General features: G+C 46.1%; 1 protein-coding gene across 6 annotated transcripts in view; it reads right to left on the bottom strand.

Annotated features, from left to right (window-relative positions):
* ARHGAP17 (Rho GTPase activating protein 17) overlaps nt 1-24357 on the bottom strand; it is a 317459-nt gene that overhangs the window by 111782 nt on the left and 181320 nt on the right. For all 6 annotated transcript variants that reach the window (XM_086940466.1, XM_086940465.1, XM_086940467.1 and 3 more), the window contains exon 2: nt 19462-19501. In XM_086940466.1, coding sequence (XP_086796592.1) covers nt 19462-19501 — 40 coding nt within the window. The remainder of the gene's footprint in view (nt 1-19461; nt 19502-24357) is intronic.

The raw sequence follows: 24357 nt of genomic DNA, 5'->3' as shown, positions 1-24357 counted from the left end.
GTAAATGCAGGGCTCGAGTCTGGGTACCACGCGGGTGGACATTGTCCCGCCACTTATTTTATTAAGAGATCGATTATTTTATCTATGCTGTCACATCATTTTCATGGGTCACCAACCGCCACTGTGTGTGGAATGAAACCCTTAAAATAACTTCGCACCATGTACATGCTTCGCTCACCTTAAGCTCCCCCATCCTGCTGGCATTAATGTGGCCCTCGGTTACACGACAGACCATACATATTGGCCCTGGGAAAATGTCGGAGTACCAATGACTTAGGGTGAGCACCTGCTTCCAGGTCATTAAGGACGCGGTTTGTATAGGGTGACCAACCGTCCTTAAATTTTACGGACCGTCTGTCATTTCAGTATGATGTCCACAAGGCGTCCGTAATTTGGAGATCCCAAATTACGGACGCCTTGTAGACATCATACTAAAATCTAAGGGAAATTTCAGTAAGGAATGCGGTTTCCCATGCGAGAGGCCCCATGAGTTTAAAAGATTTCACTTGGGGCCTCTCGCGGTTATCTTTTAAACTGAAGAGGCTACCAGCAGAGGCCCCTCCCGGACCTCCCTCGTGCAGACTGTGGAGTGGCCCATTGTCATTTTGAGACTGCATCTGATTAGCATTTTAGAATGACAATGGCCAAATTGTAGTGACAACATGTGGTGTACCTTCTCCTGCATGGCACTAGGGCAAAACATTCTGCTTTTGTCTTGGCGCCATGCTGGAGAAAATAAAAATAAAATAACTAACAGCGTTTTCACTGTACATTTAAAATACAGATTTCAACATACAAATAAAAAAATGCTATTTATTAATGTTTATTGTTACTAGCACAAATCGTGATTGCAGAAAGGGCCGATGTCGCTTTGCAAAGCTGTGCGCATACTGAAAAACTGCTCAGTGCACGATTGGCTCAACCTTATATAAACGTATTTTGACTTGTATTTATTTGGGTTGTCTATTTACTTACTTATATATTATTGTGCCACCTCCTCTGATAGGCCTGTAAAACTTCTGTTTTGTCCCAAATTTTTGTCCTGAATTTTGACCCGGTGTCCTGAATTTTTACAATGACCGTCCTGAATTTGCACCCTGCCAGTTGGTAACCCTAGGTTTGTAGCCCTGGACTAGCGTGCTAAACTAATGCACTCTGGGTGCTGCTGTCTAGTTTAGCTTTCATGTTACTTACTAGACTAAAAAACGTCAAATCAGTGATGTATACGTTCATGACTGGAGACAGTGCCTGTAATGAATGACCAGGGGTGAAGTGGTCAGCCTAGTTTGGTCACGGATGCCAGCTCTATGCGGTATTTCTGGGTGCCAATTGGCTCCGTTTTCATTATATATAATGGCAAGCACATTTTGTTACTCTAACCCTTTAAAAATCAATTAATGCAATATCAAGGCCTTAGTGTCTTGTATTTGGGTTCCTTGTGCACGGTGGTGTGTGTCCATTAAATGCCGGCCCGAACCGGTCACCCCTCGGGGTGCGAGTCCTTGAGCCCGTCTGGCCGCCGGAGGGCGCTCGAGTCGAGCCCACGCACCAACGGAGACTCTTGATCTCTAACTGCAGCGCGTCACTCAGAGTTGCCATTATTGGAGGAGATAGTCAGAAAATCTCTCGATATTTGTGTAACTGCCCCGCACCCCAGGAAAGTCCCCTTTCTTTGTTTATTCATGTTAGATTGGCTAAAAATATGTTTAAAAAACACAACCCTGCGCTGAGTGCCAAAGGCTGCCTGCTCCGATAAGAATTCCCAAGACGGCTGAGCAAATCTTTCCATGTGGGCGCGGCCCGTTCCTACCGGGCCCGAGAAAGCCTCGGTCTCTGATGGGCAGGGACGGGCGGGGTGTTCCTGGCTCGGTGTGTGCACCCTGCAGCCAGGGACGGAAGGCAGGTGGCGCCCTGCGCGGAGAGATGGGGCACCGACGCGGACTCAAGACACTGTCCTTCCTGTCCCCTCGGCCCTGCCTCTGGAGCAAAGAGCCACAGCTCTCAAGCTCCGTGGGTTCAAGTGTGCGTGGCTCGATGGTCGATTGACAGGGTACTTGCATTCTGGGACTTGGAGTCCTTGATTTTAAATGATTCCGACAAGATCCTCTAAACAAAGCAAAAGCCGCGAATGGACAAACTTACCCCCTCCTCACGGCATTGAAGTTCGGCAGAAGGAGCTTATTTCTCTGCCCAGGGAGACTGAGCAGTCTAGCACTGATGGTCAGCAGAGGGAGCTCATTGATAATGTCTCTGGCCTAGGAAGTGGGGCAGTAAAGTACAGGGAGCTCATTAATTTCTCTGCCCCAGGACCAGGACCAGGGGCGGGCCAGTTTTTGATGTTCAGCAGAGAGAGCTCGTCATTTATCTGACCTAGGAGGCAGAGAAGTCCAGCACAAGGTGCTCATTCATTTCTGTGCCCCTGCCCCAGACCCAAGGCCTGCCCAGTACTGATTGATTGATTGATCGATTAGAGAGTGCTCATTGATTTCTGTAGCCCAGGAGGCGGGGCTTCAGTACAGGGGGTTCCTTCATTTCTCTGCCACAGACCACGCGCAGCCCAGTACTGATGGTCAGCAGAGAGCTCATTCCCTTCTCTGCCCTGCCCTGGGAGGCAAGAGAGTCCACCGCTGGCACTCCACAGAGGGAATGTATTCCTTTCTCTGTCGCTACTCCAAGAACCAGGGCAGACTGATAGGGATGGGCAGCGGAGGGAGCTCATTCTGGCCCCTGCCCCAGGAGCCGGGGCCCCTGCACGGACTCAACATAGTACATTCATTCATTCATGTATTGCTCAACGGAGGGAGGTCATGTATTCATTTCTCTCCTCATCTCCCCACCCGCATCCTAATATTGATGCTCAGCCGAGTGAGCCGATTCATTTCTCTGCCCTTAGCGCCAAGACATTCAATTGTTGATGCTCAGCGCTGCCATGCACGCGCAGTGCACTCGTTACGAGGTATTACCGCAACCCCACCTCTGCCGCCCGTCATACAATTTCCCAGGGCACAATTTGCTTACAAAAACACCGGCAAAGGTTATCGGATTTGGCACAGTAAATAGTGATTCCATATGTTATGCCTCATTCCTTCGTACTAAACTCTGGTAAGTATTTACCACACACCGGGTTAATGGTAGTTACTAGGTCTAGTAAATAGTGATTCCGCATGTTGTGCCTCATTCCCTCTTACTAAACTCTGGAAAGTACCGCACTCTGGGTTAATGGTAGTTACTAGGTCTAGTAAATTCCGATTCCGCATGTTATTCCTTTCACTAAACTCTGGGAAGTATTTACAGCACCCCGGGTTAATGGTAGCTACCGGGTGCGTAAATACGGATTCCGCATGTTATGCCTCATTCCCTCTTACTAAACTCTGGAAAGTACCGCACTCCGGGTTAATGGTAGTTAGCGGGTGCGTAAACACTGATTCCGTATGTTATGCCTCATTCCTTCTTACTAAACTCTGGGAAGTATTTACCGCACTCCGGGTTAATGGTAGCTACTGGGTGCGTAAACACTGATTCCGCATGTTATGCCTCATTCCCTCTTCCTAAACTCTGGAAAGTACCGCACTCCGGGTTAATGGTAGTTCGCGGGTGCGTAAACACTGATTCCGTATGTTATGCCTCATTCCTTCTTACTAAACTCTGGGAAGTATTTACCGCACTCCGGGTTAATGGTAGCTACTGGGTGCGTAAACACTGATTCCGCATGTTATGCCTCATTCCCTCTTACTAAACTCTGGAAAGTACCGCACTCCGGGTTAATGGTAGTTCGCGGGTGCGTAAACACTGATTCCGTATGTTATGCCTCATTCCTTCTTACTAAACTCTGGTAAGTATTTACCGCATCCCGGGTTAACGGTAGCTACTGGGTGCGTAAATCCAGATTCCGTATGTTATGCCTCATTCCCTCTTACTAAACTCTAGGAAGTAAATACCGCATCCCGGGTTAATGGTAGCTACTGGGTGCGGTAAACGCCTGGAAGTGGTACAGATGATGGAGGCCTGGATCTATGGAAATCCACCTATAGAAACTTCACACGAGAGGCCTCTCATGCCAGATAGAAGGCGTGGAGCGCTCCCGAAGCCCTGGAACTGATACAATGATGCAGCAGCCTGGACACTGTACATAGTATACATACATCCACTTGCTGTAATTGTTCTTCCACACTTGTTCTTCCACTTACTTTCCAATAATGAACGTTTACAGTTTCCGGTGCGACTCGCTTTTGCAATGACCAACAAAGCACAAGGACAATCGCTGCAAGTGTGTGGACTAGATTTGGAGAATCTGTGCTTCTCACATGGACAACTGTATGTGGCCAGCTCACTCGTCGGAAAACCTTCCGATTTATTTGTGTACGCACCAGACGGAAAAACAAAATACCATGTATCCAAAAGCACTCGAATAAATAAACAGAATTAAAACACTTTGAAATGTTTTCCATATTAAAATGAATAAGTTTCAATAAAAATGACACACTGTAAATTGAATGTTATCATAACAAGTTTCCTAAAATTTCCTTTCTTCTGAGGTCGCAGCAATGCGCGACGGGTAAGCTAGTATTTCATAAATGTGTGTAGTTTCAACTGCGAGGCGCGTGACAACCTGCATTCCTTGGCTCTGGTTCACTGTGCAGAAACCTGCTATCAACCCATCAATAAATAAACACAACACAATTAGCCAAGGGCGGGGTGGGTCTCATGTCGCTGGACAGCGGTCACACACGGGGGGGGGGGCCATATATATGCTGAGCAAAGGATGTGTGGGTGCAACCAGGAGGCGGGAGGCTCCGAGCATGTGCAATGGAAAGACGCCGGCAGACACACTGATCATTGCCACTGTGGTTCTTTACACTGTGCTGGGACTGAAACCTCAATCCAAGGGCACACAGCCTTAGGCAACCAGATTTTGAGAAGCAAAAACCGGGACATGCCAGACATAGAAGTAGGACCAGACCAAAGGCTAACAATGACTGAAGGGGGAGGAGGTGCTTGTGTAATGATATATAGAGATCAATCAAGGCCTTTATAGAGCGCGCTACCCACCCGTAAGGGTCTCAAGGCGCTGGGGGGGTGCTGCAACTGTTGGAATAGCCAGGTCTTGAGTAGCTTCCTGAAGGTCAGAAGGTCGTTGGTCTGCCATAGGAGGATGGGGAGGGCGTTTCAGGACTTGGTGGCACGGTAGGAGAACGATCTGCTGCCGGCCGTCGTTCTTCGGATGCGGGGGACGATGGCGAGGGAGAGGTCGGCGGAGAGGAGCTGGCGGTTCGGGGTGTAGAAGGAGATTCTTCTGTTGAGGTATGTTGGTCCGGTGTTGTGGAGTGCCTTCTGTGCATGGGTGAGGAGCTTGAAGGTGATCCTCTTGTTGACGGGAAGCCAGTGCAGGTCTCTCAGGTGGGGTGTGATGTGCCTGTGACAAGGAATGTCGAGGATCAAGCGTGCAGAGGTATTCTGTATGCGTTGTAGTCGTTTCAGCAGTTTGTCCGGGGCTCCCACGTAGAGGGCATTTCCATAGTCCAGCCTGCTGCTGACGATGGCTTGGGTGACCATTCTTCTTGTGTCGTGGGGATCCACCTGTAGAACTTTCAGAGCATGCGGAGGGTGTTCAAGATCAACCCACCTTGCAAAGCAGAATTGAAAGGCAGGTTCTCATTTCCACAGCGCTTCTAAAGTCTGAAATGGACTTATGTAATTTAACTTTTTCTTTCAGGCTGAGCAGGAAGAGGTCAGATGTAAACGTAGCGTTGTAACAAGCTTCCAGGGCCCGGTTTCGGGGTATCACCCCTCATGAGCCAGGCTAGCTTGAATTCAGGGTCACGCAACTGGCTTTGCACGTGGAATACCATGTGCACAATAGGACACACACCCCAGCAGCACAGCCATTCACGTATAACAAACAACCCAGCACCACAACCAATCACGTATAAAGAACACCCCAGCAGCACAGCCAATCACGTATAAAGAACACCCCAGCAGCACAGCCAATCACCTGCAGCACAGCCAATCATGTATAACGAACACCTCAGCAGCACAGCCAATCTTGGATAAAGAACACCCCAGCAGCACAGCCAATCCTGTATAACGAACACCCCAGCAGCACAGCCCATCATGTATAAAAACAGCCCAGCAGCACAGCCAATCATCTACAACAAACACCCCAGCAACACAGCCAGTCATTCGTATCTGGAGTGAACCACTGAAAGTCCGCAGGGGTCGCCATTTTAACAAAAGGCTGAAAGCTCGTTGATCACTGGGCGAATGCACAGGTGAACGTGCACGTTCAAGGCTTGTGGGCAGGAGAGCCGGTAAGTGTCATTAACAGGTGAGCCGGTAAGGGTCATTAACAGGTGCGCCCGGCACACGAGAACAGACAACCGGAACAGCTCCAAAGCATCAGGCCTGGCTGATCGCCTCCAGAACTTCCATGATGGGAGGGAGGCAACTTTAACTGTACCACTGGGGAGGGGGTGCACTACATCTGCCTCTACAGAGATGACGTGACGTCCAGAACGCTATGGGAGATGATCAAAGAGGTGTTCGAGAGGGACTTCTTCAGGTCGAATGGCAAGCACTACTCGAGTCACCGTAATAACTGTAATACTTGGGTTCACTGCCATAGTCCACGTGGATACAGGCTGTGCAGAACCCAGCGCAGACCGCTCAACACAGAAAACTGCTGTAAAAGGGAGGGCAACTTGTCACGTCAGCCCCTGAACGAGTGCTCCATCGGAAAAATTATTTGCACACCCATGGAAAGGGGAACAGGCAATGGCAGCATCAACAAGCATTTGCAAAGCAAACATGTCTTGCCTTTATAATGTGAGTGCCAAGCTGTTGCTCTTGCTAATGTTATTGGGTAAAAAAAAAACATGTCAAGCTACTGGAGGAAAAGCAAACATACCCTATGGTATCTGAAAACTGTACATTGAATTCAACGTTTCCCATCTTTAACAATGGCATGGTTTATTTTTCAAATATTCAATATACATTACTGCAAATTACTGATGCAACTGCATTCACTGAAGTAGTGAACAAGGCAAACAAGAAGCTAAACATTAAAGAAATGGTGTTTCAAGTACACAAATACATTCTTTCAGAGACTGCAACCTCAAACGTCTTTAAGACCTCAGGTACATTGAAATTTGGAACCAATGAAAAGTTCTTACAACAGCCTTAGTGAACTCCTAAAAAGGAGGCAGTAGAAAAAGTACTAGCACCAGAACAATACCGAATAATCCTAAATCAACCAATCAAGTGACTTGTAAAGTGCAACTACTCCCCCGGAATGGTGTCAAGGTGCGCTGGGGGTGTGGGTGGAGGGGGCACAACACTGCTGATCCATCGAAGGCACTGTGGTTCAGTCGAAGAGCAAGGTCTTGAGGTCCTTCCTGAATTGAGGCACTGACGGTGATTGTCTGAGGGGTCTTTGTCCAGGTCTTTGCTGCGAGGTAGGAGAATAATCTTCCTCCAGCCGTGGACTTGCGGAGATACGTGGGACAGTGTCCAGGGCCAGTTGGGCGAAGCAGAGATCTCTGGTGGCTGCATGGAATGAGAGGCGGTGGTTGAGGTACCCAGGCCCTGCCTCCTGTAGGGCTTTGTAGGCGTGTGTGAGGAGCTTGAAGGGGATTGTTTTGTTGACTGAGAGCCAGTGTAGGTCGGTGATGTGGCTGTGGCAGGGTATATTGAGGATCCTAAAAAATAATCCTCCTCCAGATTCAGTTATGGATTCAGCAGCCAAAGAGGGTTTCGTTTTCGATTCGTAGGATTCTACCAGACAGGAAAACAAACAGATTAACACTACACCAGACAGACTTTGGACATTTAAAGGGTACAGTGACTTTGCTAGGCTAAGCTAATGGTTCATCTGAAGTTGCATTAAAAATTCAGAAATCTGCACTGACACAAAAGACAGCTATTAATCCCTTGAAGGGCTAATCAATTGTGGACAAGTTATCTGTCCTGCGGCAGACGTTTCTAGCCATGAATGCGCCCAGGAGATCACAACACATTCTACATAGCTGGATCATGATGCCCAACAGAAGATCTTAGATAAACATTTCAGGTTTCCATCTGTTAGATTCAAATTCTGAGGACATAGCGCACAAATTGCCACCGTTACAAACTGCGGAAGAAGGAAACGCCAAACCACAATACACAACCTCAAGAGGTTCTTCTTAGCAGGTGCTTGAAAGTCATATGCTGGTGCAAACAAAAGCAGCACCAGAGGCATTATTTTCTAGAAAGGCAGACACACCAGTCAAAGAGCATAGAGGGGAACCCCTTGTGAGCATCATTAGACATTTTTCCCTGGGAATGTTGAACAATCTGCTAAATCAAAACACAAAAAGAGCTCCCTGATAATATGCTGGATGGATACACAGAAAGTTTCGGAAAGAAGTTTCAAAACAAGCCATCAACTGGAACAATAAGCCGCCAATACGCCAACAGGTTATTTCAAGAGATACAGACTCTGCTAGAAAAGTAAACTGGAGAAAAATCCCCAAACATCAAAGGAACCCATTTCCACTAGTTTCTAGGAAGACAAAAACCCATAAGGAGAGTGTAGGCTCATGCTTGATATTAGATCTGCAAATAAAGTGGTTAAGTAGAAGTTTAATAACTACTAATATAAAGTACTTTCCTTAACCAAAAGACTGCACCACGTGCTGGACATTCTAGTGTCTAATCTCAGGAAAACAACAAGACTCATCACCCCCTAACTTGGAAGACAGGAGACCGAAATATACAGAATATTTTCAGTGCACTCTAAATGAACCAGAGGTTTCAGAAATCCACACGTTGACCAGTAAAGATGATTTAATACTTGTTGGCCTCTTGGACTAAAGGACGACTAAAGCATATCCTTGGAAAGACAGACAAGCATCAATACATCAGAAATTCCTTCTCCTCTGAACCAATCCTCATTTTACTGTCAAAAGTATATCATGTTCAAATCCATGCTATTCTGCATTTTTGTAGTTCCTTTTGCAGAAGTGTACACAAGACCGCTATCAGAAGAGATTCTGCATTTGCTTAAGAACTTCCAACCCATCTTGATTTAGCAAAATCTGACTTACATTTTTCCACCAATTGGGGACTCTTAGTAGCGATTAGGTTTCACTGAAAATTACCTTGTGGTCATCATTTCCCACTCATCCAGTGATGAAGAATTGTTAGAGAGTGTACAGAAAGGCTTCTCACTTGTGAAAAGAATACTTCCCTCTGAGAATCTAATGTAGTCCTTTTCAAATTGATGCGTCCTTCATTTAAACCTAGGTTTGTTATTAACCTTCAGTTTTGCAGAATGGCATTCTTCATGACAATTACATCAGTCAGAAGAATGACGGCAACAAAGACCCAGAATTCACATGTGCCCGATCTTACTAACAATTAAGTTTCTACCAGAACTTGCCCTTTATTTCTTCAGTTTATATTGGATTTGCCAATAAAATAAACAATCATTAAATTCCCCGAATTCCTGCTCATAAGTCAAACCTTTTCAGAGAGTAGACCTTTGGTGCTCATATGAATAAGTCAAAAGGATTACTTACTCCCAAGAACTCACTCATTGTTTAACATTAAGCTGCCTAAGAGAGCACTTAGCTACCCCTCACCAGTCCACAATAAATATACAGTGTCACACATTACGTAGTGAAAAAAACACAACTTTAGTGTACACCTATGATCAAGCCTACAAGTGGCAAGGTAGGATCTTCTACCCTACTGTGAAATTTCAGAGCAGCCCTTATAGATCCGTGTATCCTTTTGACAGGCTTTGGACTCCACAATTGTGTGAAGCTTCACTTTGGAACTTACTAAACTGAATATTTGTGTAAATTGTGAAAATGAATAATAAAGAACGCAGCTTTACCACTTCCTTGTATGGGGATGAGCTGGTAATTTACTTCTTTGTTTCCGACTATTAATGGCAATACAGTGTCGGAGAAGGAAATGCTACCATTTATCAGAGATACTTCAATCAAATTCAGGAACAAGCCACCAGCTAAACCCTAGTAAAACATGGTTAAGGAACATGGAAAATTGATTAAGAACTGTAATCTACGTTGCCTGTCAAAACGGACTGCGGGAAACAGGCACTGAATTCTGGGAACACAGAACAGCCTACTGTTGTAAATGACAGTTTCGAATTACTCTCAGATGAGGTTGCAGCCTCTCTAAACCACGCCCAGCATTTTTATTCTTTTAAAAATAAGAATTCAAAAGGGCTATTCACTGCACCACTGCACTCACTCATTTAAGTGTTTTAAAAATTCCCCATAGAATTAGTTAAAAAAAAAAGCGAACATTCTTTTCTTGAGAACATCAATGGGCAAGTTTTTTTTTAAATATATTTTTCTCTGTGGAAAAAAGTGTTCCGCAAAACTCCACATAGGCAAATATACATATTTTGTTTCTTAACTGAATTTACAGTGTATGTGATTGTTAATTATGATTATACGTAAACCACTTTTTCATCTTTAGCACTTTATGGTTCATGGATGGAAGACAGTCATCACAGTAAGGGGGGGGGGGTGGGGATGGAGGGCAGTCAGACATGCCACCCCACTCACAATTCTTGCTTTGTCTTCTAGAATTCATTAGACAACACATCATTTTGAACATTGAGATCCGAGAGATGATGGCATTTGGAAGCAGTGGCAAAGTGCAGTGGTATCTCTATATCAACGGTGGTCTTCTTTTAGGACGGGCAATCTTTGAGGGTGTTTGTAAAGATGTGGGACAACCTTGGCATAGAGCCAGTAGGAAATACCAACTGTGCAAATACAGAAACCTTGCTTATTGACCAAGGAACACCACAAATGAATCACATTACTAGCCCCATCAATCTGACCTCAAGAAGATCCAGGAAGTGTTGGATCAGCCCAAGAAGAGGGGAAAATGTGCATCTCCCATTCAGAATTAGGACTACTGAAGCTTCATGAACCTGCCAACAAGAGTGAAGACACTAGAACCGAGGAAAAAAGTGCTATCAGTATTTGGCCCTAAATACACCTTCCACCTGTTGCCAGTGCTCCTTACAACAACAATGAATAAATAAGTCTAGCCCATAGAAGTAGACATCAAAAGCCAAGAAAGATGGCTTTCAACCGGATCACAAATATTTGCATGAAGTACAAGGAGCATCTCTAGGGAGGGAAAAGCCGTCAGAAATCCCCACCATCCTATGGTGTCCTTTTGTATGTAACTGCACAAGATATACCACGAGTAGCAATGTTTAGACTATACTGGCTTCTTCATCGCACATAAGGACTGCGGACATGAAGAATATTTGGATGTGCTTAAAGGTACAGAGGAGTCCAAAAGGTCTGCTCCATCTTAAAATACTTTGTAGAGGTTAGAAACTTAAGGAAGAAGGTTCACTTAGAATAAGTCAACCCACAATTGGAAACATTCATGCACTGATCAGAGCGGCACCCTTGGTGACATCCAAACATGTTTGATCAATCACATCAACTGTAATGACCAACAGATAAAAATACCTACTAAAAAGAGATATAAAAAATCGTTAGTGACCATGACCTAGTGCCAGAAAGAGCCATCACGAACATGAGGACCCTCCCATTCTCAAGGCATTTTCTTGATGTGCTGGTACAAGCAACTGCATCTAGGCATCCTGGTGCCCTTGGTACAATAATTCTACAGCACCCCAGCTAGATAACCAAATTATTGGCTTTCGGCACTTGAACCCCTCTTAGTACTAGAACCAACAGTCAAAGGCTTTGTTTAATCAGTGATAAAAGACAAATAGGACTCATTTATAGATAGGCAAAGAGAGAAGTTCTAAATTAGATACACACAAAATCCTAAGGCTATATCATCTTCTATAGAAGAAATATGACCTGAAATGGGTTTATTGCTCTTTAGATCTAGGTGCTAGATTTTTATCGAATGTTAATAATGTTCACTATATGGCCAATGTTATCACAAGGGGACATGGTTACAGATTGCTCAGTATATGACAAAGTACTCGCAGTAGTCCAGCTCTGATCGCAAGGCTGGACAACATAATGTGTTGAGGCTGCGGACTTCATAGCAGCCATAAATAGTCAAAGTTCCTGATTCCAATAACTTTCCACTCTGACTACAAACAACCCACCGGCTGAATTCAATGATGCAGTTCTGGGTTCCTTCTCAATCCCGAAATTCAGGTCAGTAGTGATTAGATGTTCTGGTTAGTTTCTGCTGCCTACGTGAGTTGGAAAATCGGTTAAGAATCAAAATGGTTTCTGCAGATTTTCAACTGGGGCAGATGGAATAGTGTGCAAGCATTCACTATGAAGTGCCTTAGGGTAGGTACCTAATTAAGATGCCATATCTCAACATACACTTGGAATTGTCCAGAGGCAAGGGGCACTCCATATCAACGAGGACATCAAATAAAATGGATCAGCGATGGTTCAAATGTTTATTGAGTCAATCAAAAGAACAAAACTCCAAATTAGGAGTGTGAGAAGAGGGGACAACTGGGGCACCCTATTGGTACAGAAGCTGGTGGCATGGTGCACAATCAACTGGACAAAGGCAGAGCGACCATACAGCTCCAAGACCTTGATGATGTTGGTCTTTAATTTATATTATTAACTTCTTCTTCTGGCCAGCTTAGCTGTAGGTATCTCATGGCACTTGGGCGGTCTTTGCCCATCAAGGCATCCTACGTTTGTTGAGGCCTCCATGAAAATAGTGGGAATACTATGCTATGTGCGGTCATTTCTCAACCAAGCAGCTCTCCTTCTCTTAAGCACTCACTGCAGCTTCTCTTATAGACAGTTAGATCTCGATCTCTCTATGGGTCACATCAGCAAAGCTTCTCACAGGAAACCAAACTGGGACCCAGTGTGAAAGGAAGCAGCAACAAACTGGCGTTCAGTGCCTAGTAACACATCCGTTCTGCACAGGGGCATAGAGTCTCCTGGATACCCAAACGAGTACCAAATATTAGCTCAAGTGGACTAATGCTAATCCCACCATGGTGGCAAAGATAGGGAGCCAAAGTCAACCAAAATGCTGCTCTTTTCAATTGTTCAAAAGCTCCTGCAATCCCAGAGAAGGGCATTCTCCCAGTGTGTCCAGCAGTCCCATACTTCCGGAGTCACTGTCAGCCCAGTTTGAACTGGTCAACGGATTCAAAATCAGAGTAAGCTAACGACCACTGCTGCTAATTGACAAAGAGCAATATAGGAGGATGGTGGTTGGTGTTTGTGTGTGTTCACTGCACAGGAGAAAACCTATAATAACACTGGTAAAGGGCTGGAAGGCTTCCCAACTGCAAAAGAGAACAGGTTTTAGGATGGGCTCCTGGCCTGTGGGCTCTCGTGCTCTTCCTGGATAACGGTACCGTGAATGAACAGGGCTACTCTTGCGCATAATTCACATGGGATCCAATAGGACACCACACTCCCTACAGCACACACCAAATTTGCACACCGTCTTCACAGATAACAAATAAAAAGGACCCTGTGAGGGGAGCTGAAAGGACCTTTACCTGGATCAAGCCCGTGGGAACTTTCTCTGGGTGGTACAGGTAAAAAGATACTCGTGGACTAGTGTTCACTACCACCACCACCAGTAACCACATAGAGTGGAGTGAGGAGCAACACCCACACTCATTCAAAATGGAGACAGCATTTCTGGTGTGCCCTGTCCTCATGGCCCTGCTCTGAAGAGGACATAATAAGATGGAGCCCCACCAATTACTTGCACGGTTGTTGAACTCACTGGAAGAAATAAAACAGCCTTAATCCAGATAAATGATTAGGTCCTGCCACAAAGCTTTTCCAAGCCATCTCCGCACGGCTTGCTTCAACCTCCCTCCAAAGAGTACGTACACCAACTCTCCAATGCTCTCCCAACCGACACAGGAAACAAAACACAAATCTGCTACATTAGCTTCAGGCATTGCTACTCCCAGTCCACAAAACCAGGCACCGCATCAGAATAGGATGTTAACGGCACACAGAACAACCTTCGAACTATAGGGCAGGCAGGGTCCAAAGAACTTGCATCAAAACATGGTGATGTCTCACAGTGGCTTGCACCCCTTCCCTTGAGCTGAAGTTCGTTTTTTGTTTCTTGCTTTTTTGCCTCATTCAGCTTCCTGATCTTTCACTCCTCCTCACCCTAACACCAGCACCTCCTCATCTCCTTTCAGCTCCCTGCTACCGCTCCTTTCCAACTCTGCATCACCCAATCCCTCTCCTGTACTTCATCCATCTCCCTTCTCTTTCCGATTCTTTGAGGATCCCTCCACTCTCATGTTGACGCTAGTGCTCCTCTGAGAACAGCTCACTCTTGCTTCAAGTTTTCGCTATGTTACGGTATCTGTCGAGAATACTTTAATCTCCGGTTTTCTCTGTAAAGACTGTTGACAATTTTCAGTTTAGTGTCACTTTTGAAATGGCAAAATAAAATAATGATGGGATCAGTTTGCCGCACTACTCTCAATCATTGATGGCGGAAGAAAACATCAGGACCACTGCTGAACCAAGGGCCTAGAAGCACACCTCGCTACCATCCACCTCAGGGATTGAAACGAAGCACTACGCTACTATTGAAACCGTCTATAGTCCGCTCAAACCCAAGCTATGGCCCACGCAGGCAATGCCATTACCACTGAACCACGGGTTAGTGGCACACACCATTCGCAACAAAACAGTACTGGAATCACGCACCAACACCATCATCATCATCGTATGATGCCATAAGCAAAAAGTCCTACAACCAGAACAGGGCCTACTCTGGTACACCATGGATGGAAGTCAGTTTAACCTTTTCTAGCAGTAATGTCTACCCCATATGAATCTGTATCACATACAACAATGCCATTAAAGGAGAGGTCTGGGGGTGTTAGAGCTGCCCGAATCCATCACACACTTTCCTTGGGGACTTCCTCCTAACAAGGTCCTCGATCCGCTAAATACTCTTGTAGGGCTCTGATCTCATTTAGCTATTGGTATGCTCAGTATGTGTAAGGGATACTCTAGAACATCCAGTGTCAGCTTTGAGCTTGCTAGGGCTTGTTTCAATGAAGCCACCGGTCTGCTAGCCAGGAGTCAGGCCTATACTAAGATCCCGTGTATCTACTCTCCTACGAGGGTCCTTTACAGTGAAGCCCCCGGTCTGCTCAGCTAGAGTCAGGAATGCACTAAAATCCATTGTATTGGCTCTCGTCCTGGTCCCTTTCCAATAAAGCCCTGCTCAGCAGGAGTCAGGCCTGCACTAGGACCCCATGTATGTGCTATCATCCGAGGGTCCTTTCCAATTAAGCCCCTGCTCAGCAAGCTTCTGGCCTGCACTAGGATCCCTTGTACCTGCTCTCGTACGAGGGTTCTTTCCAATGAAGCCCCTGCTCTGCTCAGCAGGAGTCTGGCCTGCACTAGGATCCCATGTATCTGCTCTCGTCCGAGGGCCCTTTCCAAGGACATCGCTGGTCTGCTCAGCAGGAGTCGGACCTGCACTGGGATACCATGTATGAGCACTCGTCCGAGGGCTCTTTCTAAGGAAGCCCCCCGCCCCCCCCCCCCCCCCCCCTGTCTGCTCATCAGGAGTCAGGCCTGCACTAGGATCCCATGTATCTGCTGCTCTCATCCTAGGATGCTTTCCAATGAAGCCCCCGGTCTGATCATCACGAGTCGGACCTGCACTAGGATCCCATGTATCTGCACTAGTCTAAGTGCTCTTTTCAATTAAGCCCTCGTCTGCTCATCAGGAGTCTGGCCTGCACTAGGATCCCATGTATCTGCTCTCGTCTGAGGGCTCTTTCCAAGGAAGCCCCCTCCGTCTGATCAGCAGGAGTCAGGCCCGCACTAGGATCCCCCGAATCTGCTCTCGGGGCAGGGTTGAGGGCAGTGCGACTGGTGCGGCCGAACTGGGCGCCGACCTGTGGATGGGGGCGCTCTGACCTCAGGGGGGAGGGGGGGGGGGGGGGGCTTTTCGCTCCCGAGACCCTCCCTGAACAAAAACCTGAAACAAAACCTGCTCCAGACAAGCCTGCACACTCCATATTTGCGCTGGAATTGCTGAGACTGCCCTGCTCGTCTGAGTTCACCCACAACACAGAATTGAGAATAGAACTGAGGAAACGCGCCCGGCTAAAAGGCTGCTTTTCACACACAAAACGCAGAAGTTCCCACGATAGCTCAGTGTACACGGAAACGAAACCGTTCTGGGGGTCTTCGGAGGGGGTGTCCGTGGCAGGATGGCCATGTGTGCCTCATCCAATGGGTGTGCGGAGTCTGGTGTGAGCACAGTTAATCTATGCTAGACGTGTGCAGGCGTGGGCCACTCTTCCCTCAAGGGCCTTCCAGGCTGTGCGGCTTTGCCCGAGGGCACACGTTTCTGTTTCGCCCAAGAGTACACGTTTCTGCTTCAGGATACACACATGACGAACGTGGGTGGTGGTTGGCGGGCAGCTGGTCTAGAGTTGTGTCTGCCCTCTCGTACGGCTGGATCACAGTGTTGTGTGGACACGGCATGTGGGCAGAGATGGAAAGGGTGTGAACGCCCCTGCTCGCACCACCTGCAGCGTCACGCGGGTACCAGGGCATCACATGCTCCAGGGTGCCAGCCCGTGTTTAACAAGTCTGTCTGGTGGACGGTTCAACCGAGGTACGCACACTCGACGCATCTGCATCTGGGAGTGAGAACTGATGCAACTGGCACTCAGGAGACGCTGTACACACAGCAGCTTCATAACAAACAACCTTCAACAGAACACCGTAACCAGAAAATTGAGCGCACACATCCATTTATTGGCCACCACCAAGCAGGGAACAGCACCAATCATAATAGTGAACAATGACAACCCCCAAGAGAGCCCATCAGCCATACAATTCACATGCGTCCAACACAGGAGACTGTGTAGTTGGATACTACCAAACTCACAACAGCACTCCACTCTTCATCAAACATTATACGTCTCCAAGGCAACACATAACAGTGCACCAACACCCATCAAACACCCCACAGCTAGACTGGTGTCTTGTCTGGGTCCACAGTATCTCTTTAAATCTTTCAGTTACCGCAAACACATACATGGAGTCAGGCACAGCACATGCGGATGCTGCTTCCGAAGGCCTTTAACTGAACTGCTAACTAATCTAGCTGCACATAAAAAACAATGTCTCGACATGAACACAAATTATTAACCACAATGACACTGCTGAAACAGAAAATAGGACTCGGCTCTGAGGCAGAAACCTCAAACCCTGAGGTTTAAGGGATCCGAGCCAGCCAGTGCTGCAAGGTCATGCTCACGGTTTACAGCTCTATACTATTCACCCTTAACATACCTCTAACATGGGAAAAAGGGCTTCCGTGGCTGATCAGCGCGGAGAATACTACAGGTACACACAGGGTATGTAAATACCAAAACATTGCCTGTGTTGTAGGAAAAGCAATAAACCCAGCGAAGGAAACACTGCAGCAAGGGTAGGTTCAGCACAATGCGCTAGATGGGTCCCGAAGGATGCATGAACACGTTTGGTGCTCCAAGTCCTAGGGTTCTAGCCCATGACATCTTCTGAGAACATGGACGTAATCTGGTCATCTAGAGGACTAGACCTGGGTCCAAGTAGGTTTCCTCAGACAGTACCGCCCCTGAATTGCACTGATTTTAATAATCAACATTCAAATCGGTCTCAAGCATGGTTGGCAGAGAGGCGGTTGTTGGCGCTGCTGAGAAGCCCATGAGCCAAGAGAAATCTAGGCACTGTGAGAAGTATTTTTTCTTTACTCCCTTGTCTAGACCTAGCACGCTCCCAATACATGCTTATGAATGACCCAGAGTTAATCATGACATTGGCCAATGCCATGCTTGAAACAAACCCATTACAAAGAATGTCCAGGTGAAAGGTTCATCTATTTCTAGACTGGCACTCCAAATAGGGTTCCAAAAGATTGCACCAAGATTGTCACACGGTAATAAGTATTTCCATAATAGAGGAGTGTCTATGGGACCCCTCAGGCACCACATTGTCTATGGTGGAATGAGAATAAACACTCTGGTAGGGTCACAAAACAATTTGATGTAGGAAATACTAGGCAAGATCCAAAAAGTCATTAAAGAAATTAAACAACTCAGTCGAGAGTATTCCCACCAAAGGAGGTTGGGAGACAGCAGCATAATCAAGGAAACAGACATTGTATAAGGGAGAGCAACCTGTGGAAATTAAAGTTAAAAAGCAGATTCTTGTAATCCAAGAACACGGTTGGCAAACGTTTCAAGAGACAATAAATAGTGTTCAAGAAAATAAGGCCGGCTGCTCAGCATTTCATAGGACTATTGTTATATTCTACTTTCTAGTATAACATGTACTCTAGCCCTGCTGCCTCTAGCTGCTCAGCCAGAGTGTGTCTTGGTCTTGGAGTGTTGGTGTGCCTGTGATGCGTGGAATTCCTGGGTGACTGAGTGGGTGAATGTGGCAGTTCGAGATGGGCTGAGCAGCTAGGCAGGCTGCTCCTGGTGGAGCTGGTACCACACAAGGCTGGCTGGAGTCGAGACAGATGTAACTTGATCTGAAGAGACCTAAATATACATCCTGGCTCCTGGTGTCTTTCTACATAGGACAAAACAACTATCATTACATTTATCTCACGGAAAGTGAAAAGCGAATAAAGGAGACCAAAGTGGGCAACCAGGTAGCACCACAGAACCAATTCCAACCCACTAAATTAAGCTATTGCCAAGAAACTGTTAATGTACTTTCCAACAGCCTGTCTTCCATTTCTTTCATTCTGTGTGGGACACGTCAGGCATGTGCTACATCACACCGCATTTTAAAATAGAGATTACTTGCCTCTGAGAAAGTAAAAATCATGAAGTATGAACTTTGGTGGTATTTAAATAGTTTGGTTATTTGGGTATTACACTTTGCTTCCCCTCTGAGAACTCCCATGTAAATGTTATGCCGAACTGTAGTTATAAAGCTTTTCTCTTTGATCTCCGGATAAAATATTAACTGGAGCAGGTCTGAGATAATTCCTGGTTCAGCCCCTTGTCAGAATCGTTTTTTAAGTGAGTGGTATTTTAACAGGTGTGAGCAGAATGAGAAGAACCAGGGGGTTGGGATCATCCTGAAGTATCTCGCCTGCGGCCACCAACTTCTACTGGCCTGGACAGATAGCAGGAAGCAGGAGTAGAGGAAAGAGAAGAGTGACTGCCTGTGAGGGATTGCCAACACAGCTCACACCGGACATGGTGGAAAGCACTTGGTCTTCACGCGGATGGAGTTAGTGAAGGTATTTCTTGCAGGACTGTCCCTGGTTATGTCAGTTTAGTGAAGTGTGGTTCTTGGTGCGGGGGTAACAGGATTGGGGAGGCAAGTGGTTCTATGACCTCTTGTTGGGGGTGCAGGGAGTATGGCGGAGTTTAATATGATGCATGGTTCCTTCTGTGTTACCTCTTGGAGAGAGCAACTCTGCACACACGAGCACACCTACCTGTAGCAGGTCCTCGCTCAGCACTTCTGTTTTTTCAGCTCTGGAAGAAAAGAAAAAAACAGACTAAATAAAAAGGGCAAAGTGTGCAGTTCGACAATAAATAGAAGCAGGCAACAAATACACCATGCAATGAACAGCATCATCAGGTTACTTATCTCAAACTCTTCAAAAACAGAATACCAGGCTCCGACTTCAAACATAAGGGCGCTCCCCCAACCCCACCTCATCTCATTTCCCTCAGAATGATAAAAGGCTGCGCCTCATGCTGGGATTGCCACTGGGGGACGCTCTCGCAACACCACCTCATTTCAACTCCCTTGGAATTATACAAGTCTGGGCCTCGTGCAGGGATTGCTATTTGAGTCCAACAGTTACCAAAGTGAGAATGCAGGCGTATCCGTCATAATACACTGGCCCTGGCCTAGAGTGTATCGCCTGTTTGAGCCTGCTCGAGACTGACCAGGGCCAGAAATGCTGCCCAATATACATACCTCCATTATGCATCTATATACTTTCAATGTACTTATGGATCTATATATTTATCACTTTCTTCTAATTTAGCATTTCCAATGCACTTCCCTATTTCTCAGCCTATACTTCGCTCAATATATCCTCTTCATCCACTCTCTCATTTAACCCCAAACCCTATACCACTACTATGATCCCCAAAATAACACTTTCTAGACTCTCTCCTACTCTACCCCTCCTTACATCATCTTACACCTCTTTTACTATACCGGTCCCCCAAAACAAACCTTTCTAAACTTTTCCCTCTTTTCTACCCCTCTCCAACCCTTCTCAATACAAATAACTGACTAACATATCCGCCACTAAAATTAATTTAATGTTTCACCATACTAATTCAACACTAATCCTGATGGGTTCCAGAGTAGTGTGCTACTTGCGCTTCAAAACCCCATTAGGGTGTAGCAAGCACTATATAAATACAAACCTCTTTCCCTTCACTATCCCGCAACCTACTCTTCTCTACCCAAATAACTGAATAACATACCCACTACTCAAACTACTTAATATTTTACTATACAAATTTTCAACACTAATCCTTTATGAGTTCTGGAGTGGTGTGCTACTCGCCAGAAAAGCGCTTAACACCCATCAGGGGTAACAAGTGCAATAAGAATGCAAACCTTTCTTCCCCTTTTATCCCTCCGCTACCCTTCTCTCTCCAAATAACTAATATCTACCACTGAAATTACTTCCATATTTCACCATATTAATTCACCACTAATCTTTTATGGGCTTCCTGAATAGCATGTTTCAACACCCCATCATGGGCAACAAGCGCTATATAAATACAAATCTTTTTTTCCTCTTCTATCCTTCTGCTATCATTCCAAATCCAAATAACTGACTAACCTATCCACCACTTAAAATGTACTTGCATGCTTCACTATACTAATTCAACACTAAACCTCTATTGGTCCCGGAGTAGCGTGCTACCCACCGAAAAAAGCGCTTCAACGCCTCGTTAGGGGTAGTAAGCACTATATAATTGCAATTACAATACAATACAATCCCACAAACTGCACAGAGTTGTGATTTGGAGACAGCCGAGTTATCCCTCAGGAGGTGGAGCGCACCATGTGGTCAGAGCCCTAGAGCTGTTCCTGAAACAGAAGAGTTACTACCGAAACATTTCGAAATTTGAGCCTCATATAAACAAGAGTAGCCAAAATATTTTAGTCATAATCTCTTAATATTTCAAGAACACTATATTCCTTTGCTAAATAAACGAAAGATTTCAGAACAGAAACAAATCGCACAAATATAAGAAGATTGCTATATATAGATAGCTCTCAATATAGCATTTTCAGTTTCAAACGTGCTGCACATTGTAGGTGTTACCAATACAAAATTCAATTGCACTCATTTTTTAACCTCAAAAACATGAACGCCTAAGTAGGCCCTGCTGGGGTTTAAATCTGTAACATTCATGTTACATACAGACTTCGCTCCAAAAGTGCTTAACTCATTATTGAAAGTTAAAAAACAAATTATAATAATTGTTGGGAGGGCAAATACACATGGCCCTGCAATAGGATAAAAAGGTGTGTAAGCCAAACCTACAATGTTTTATACTTTCAAGAATTTTCAGCCTGGCCTTAGAAATTCTTGGTGCTTTAGAGCAGAGCGTCCACTTCTAAGCTTATGCCAGGGAGTGATGCCCCAATGTGCGGGAAATACAGTTTTTCCCACTTCTGGTGATCTCTGAATAGCCATGAATCGAAATGACGAAGTAGTGGCAGTAATAACAAAGTGCCCAGCTACCAGAAAAGGCTTCAAGGCGCTGAGCTAGCATTCACCTTCAACACCGCAGATTTCAAATCCACAAAGAGGCTACAGACACGAGTGGCATTCCCTCTACTTTCAATCATGGGCGCTCCAAGCACCTGTGGGCTACATAATTGGCTACAGGAGTCATATCGGGCAGGCTGTCTCCAACAAGCACTGGCGCTTGGTGGACTGCCACCACTTGGAGACAAACAAAGCCCCTTTCTGGTCGCTTCCTTTGTACCACGGTTCACTGAATGAGTGCTGGAGACTCATGGTTGGGTCCTTAGGTACCTAAGCTGTCTGGCAAACAGTGCATCTGTGGCTTGGGCTAGAGGGCACCACGCAGGATATGCCACAACGGGATTCTAACTCATGAATGAATCAGTAGATTTGTAGAGCGCTTCTTGACACCTTATCATCGCTGCTGTCTGTGGACACGTCACACGGACTACAGCGGGACACGTCACACGGACTACAGCGGGACACGTCACACGGACTACAGCGGGACACGTCACACGGACTACAGCTGGACACGTCACACGGACTACAGCTGGACACGTCACACGGACTACAGCTGGACACGTCACACGGACTACAGCTGGACACGTCACACGGATGGCACAGAGCACTAGTACATACTATGAAGGCATCTTCCTTGTCAACTGGGTCTGGAACTATGTGTCCCAAAGAATAATTTAGAACAAAAGTAGGTACGACCACCTACAAACCTAATACACCGCTGAAGTGCATAAATAAGGCTGCACTCCGAAAGAATGGTGCTCTGTTCCAGACTGGCTCTACTGCTAATCCACTTGTTGGGTGTACTGCCTTCTCTGCAGCGACTGCCAAGCCCTGGAACTCACTCTCACCAAGGTTAAGGTTCCACCACAAACACCCTGGACTCAAGAGGATGTGCAAAAACCTTGCTGTTAGATTAGAGGTGGCATGTACCCTGGTACCCTCAAGCTGAAAACCTTACTCTTTTTTTCCCACACTCCAAGCAGAAGCACAGTCACAACACCACTGTCATCGTTGGAGCATTCCCTCCTTCACAGACAACACTTAATGCTTCTCACAGGGGCCAGACTTTAAACCCACACTGCACCAACCATGCAAACAATGGAGGTAGCCTTCTACCCAACCACGCAGCAGGTCCTATCGCGGTTACATATCTGGGTTTCATTCCACACTTATGCACAAGCTTAATGCAAAATGAGTGGGGCACCCCTCCAAACCTCACACACTTATTTTACTAATAAGAATTATTAAAGTTTTCTGCCTCTAGGGGCGGAATGTTCTAATAGCCTTAGAGACCTCCGTAGTGGGCAATACCAGCCATTAAAGGCCCGCTCCCTTGTTAAAGTCCATTGCCTTCGACCTTTAAAGCTGGAGCAGGCCTTTAATGGCCTGTACGGCCCGCTACGGCGGGCTCTACGGCTATAGTTACATTTCAACAGAAACCCAAATCTTCCCACAAGCCTACACTTTAAACACACTCTTCTCTTCTCATACACAAAAATAGTAGTCCCCTCCCGTTGACCAACTGTAAGAGCTTTGAGACTTTGCAGGGTTATGAAGTTATATACTAAGGTCAAGTCAATTTGAAAGATGCTTGCACTTTGTTCAGCCGTGTTGCATGTAAAAAAATACAAGTTATAATCTCTATTATAATCGTGGCGCTGGTTGAAACCGGCAGCCATGTAGCGTCAGGCATTCCGCCGTGTCTGCATTATAAACAAGGCGCACTGTCCCATTCTGCGTTACTGCACAGCCTTAAGTCTGTGCGCTAGGCGGCGACCTGTCCAGTGCACATTATCACAGCAAATGCGCTGTTCCCAGAGCGGATGGAAACCTCTTCCTCCACTGGGAACTGTGCAATAGTGAAGGGTGAACTGGCTGCCAGAAACTGCTGTAAATAATCAAAGGGAAGGAGAGAAACGATCAGATGGGATCTCCCAACTTCCCTGAAATAACCATATATAAATCAAAACAAGGGGTCCAGTTCATCTGAGTGGTCCAGGCACGTGAATGATTTTCAACCACGAGGAAAGATACTTGGGTAATTAGAACCCACATAGTGTATGCATTTGTTTTTAATACGGCCAAGGCAATATTCTGATAATAAAGTTTGTTGCAGGTATGCCTCAGGCTGCTTTTTAACAATTTACTGCTAGGAACCCTTTAAATATCTGTAAGTGTGCCCTGAAAGAGATCAAGTCGAAGCCCGCGGTGCAAGTGTTAGCCTTGATTGGGATTACTCTATGATGAAACATGTCTTCAGGACTTCCTGAAGGGTGACCGTTTTATGGTAACAATCACTCGCATGCTGGTACTACCCGGACGCACTGGACTCGTAGGGGACCCCTTGTTTTAAGTTACATACAGTTAGAAACTACTGGTCTGCCATTCACTGTGCAGGTGGCAACCCAGCCTGAATTTGAAAGAGCGTGACATGGGGTTGATATCAGTCTACAGGTGTGATCAGTGCGAGACCCCACTTGCCTACATTGGAATACGTTGGGAGGGGAAGGGGTTGGGGGGAGGACCCCAGGACTCCCTTTCCTCCATTTCACTGGGCAGTAATGGAGGACACGTTGAGTC

This window comes from Lissotriton vulgaris, chromosome 10 (assembly GCF_964263255.1).
Source record: "Lissotriton vulgaris chromosome 10, aLisVul1.2, whole genome shotgun sequence".
Taxonomy (NCBI): domain Eukaryota; kingdom Metazoa; phylum Chordata; class Amphibia; order Caudata; family Salamandridae; genus Lissotriton; species Lissotriton vulgaris.
The sequence above is the reverse complement of the archived record's forward strand: the minus strand, read 5'-3'. Positions and strand labels throughout refer to the sequence as shown.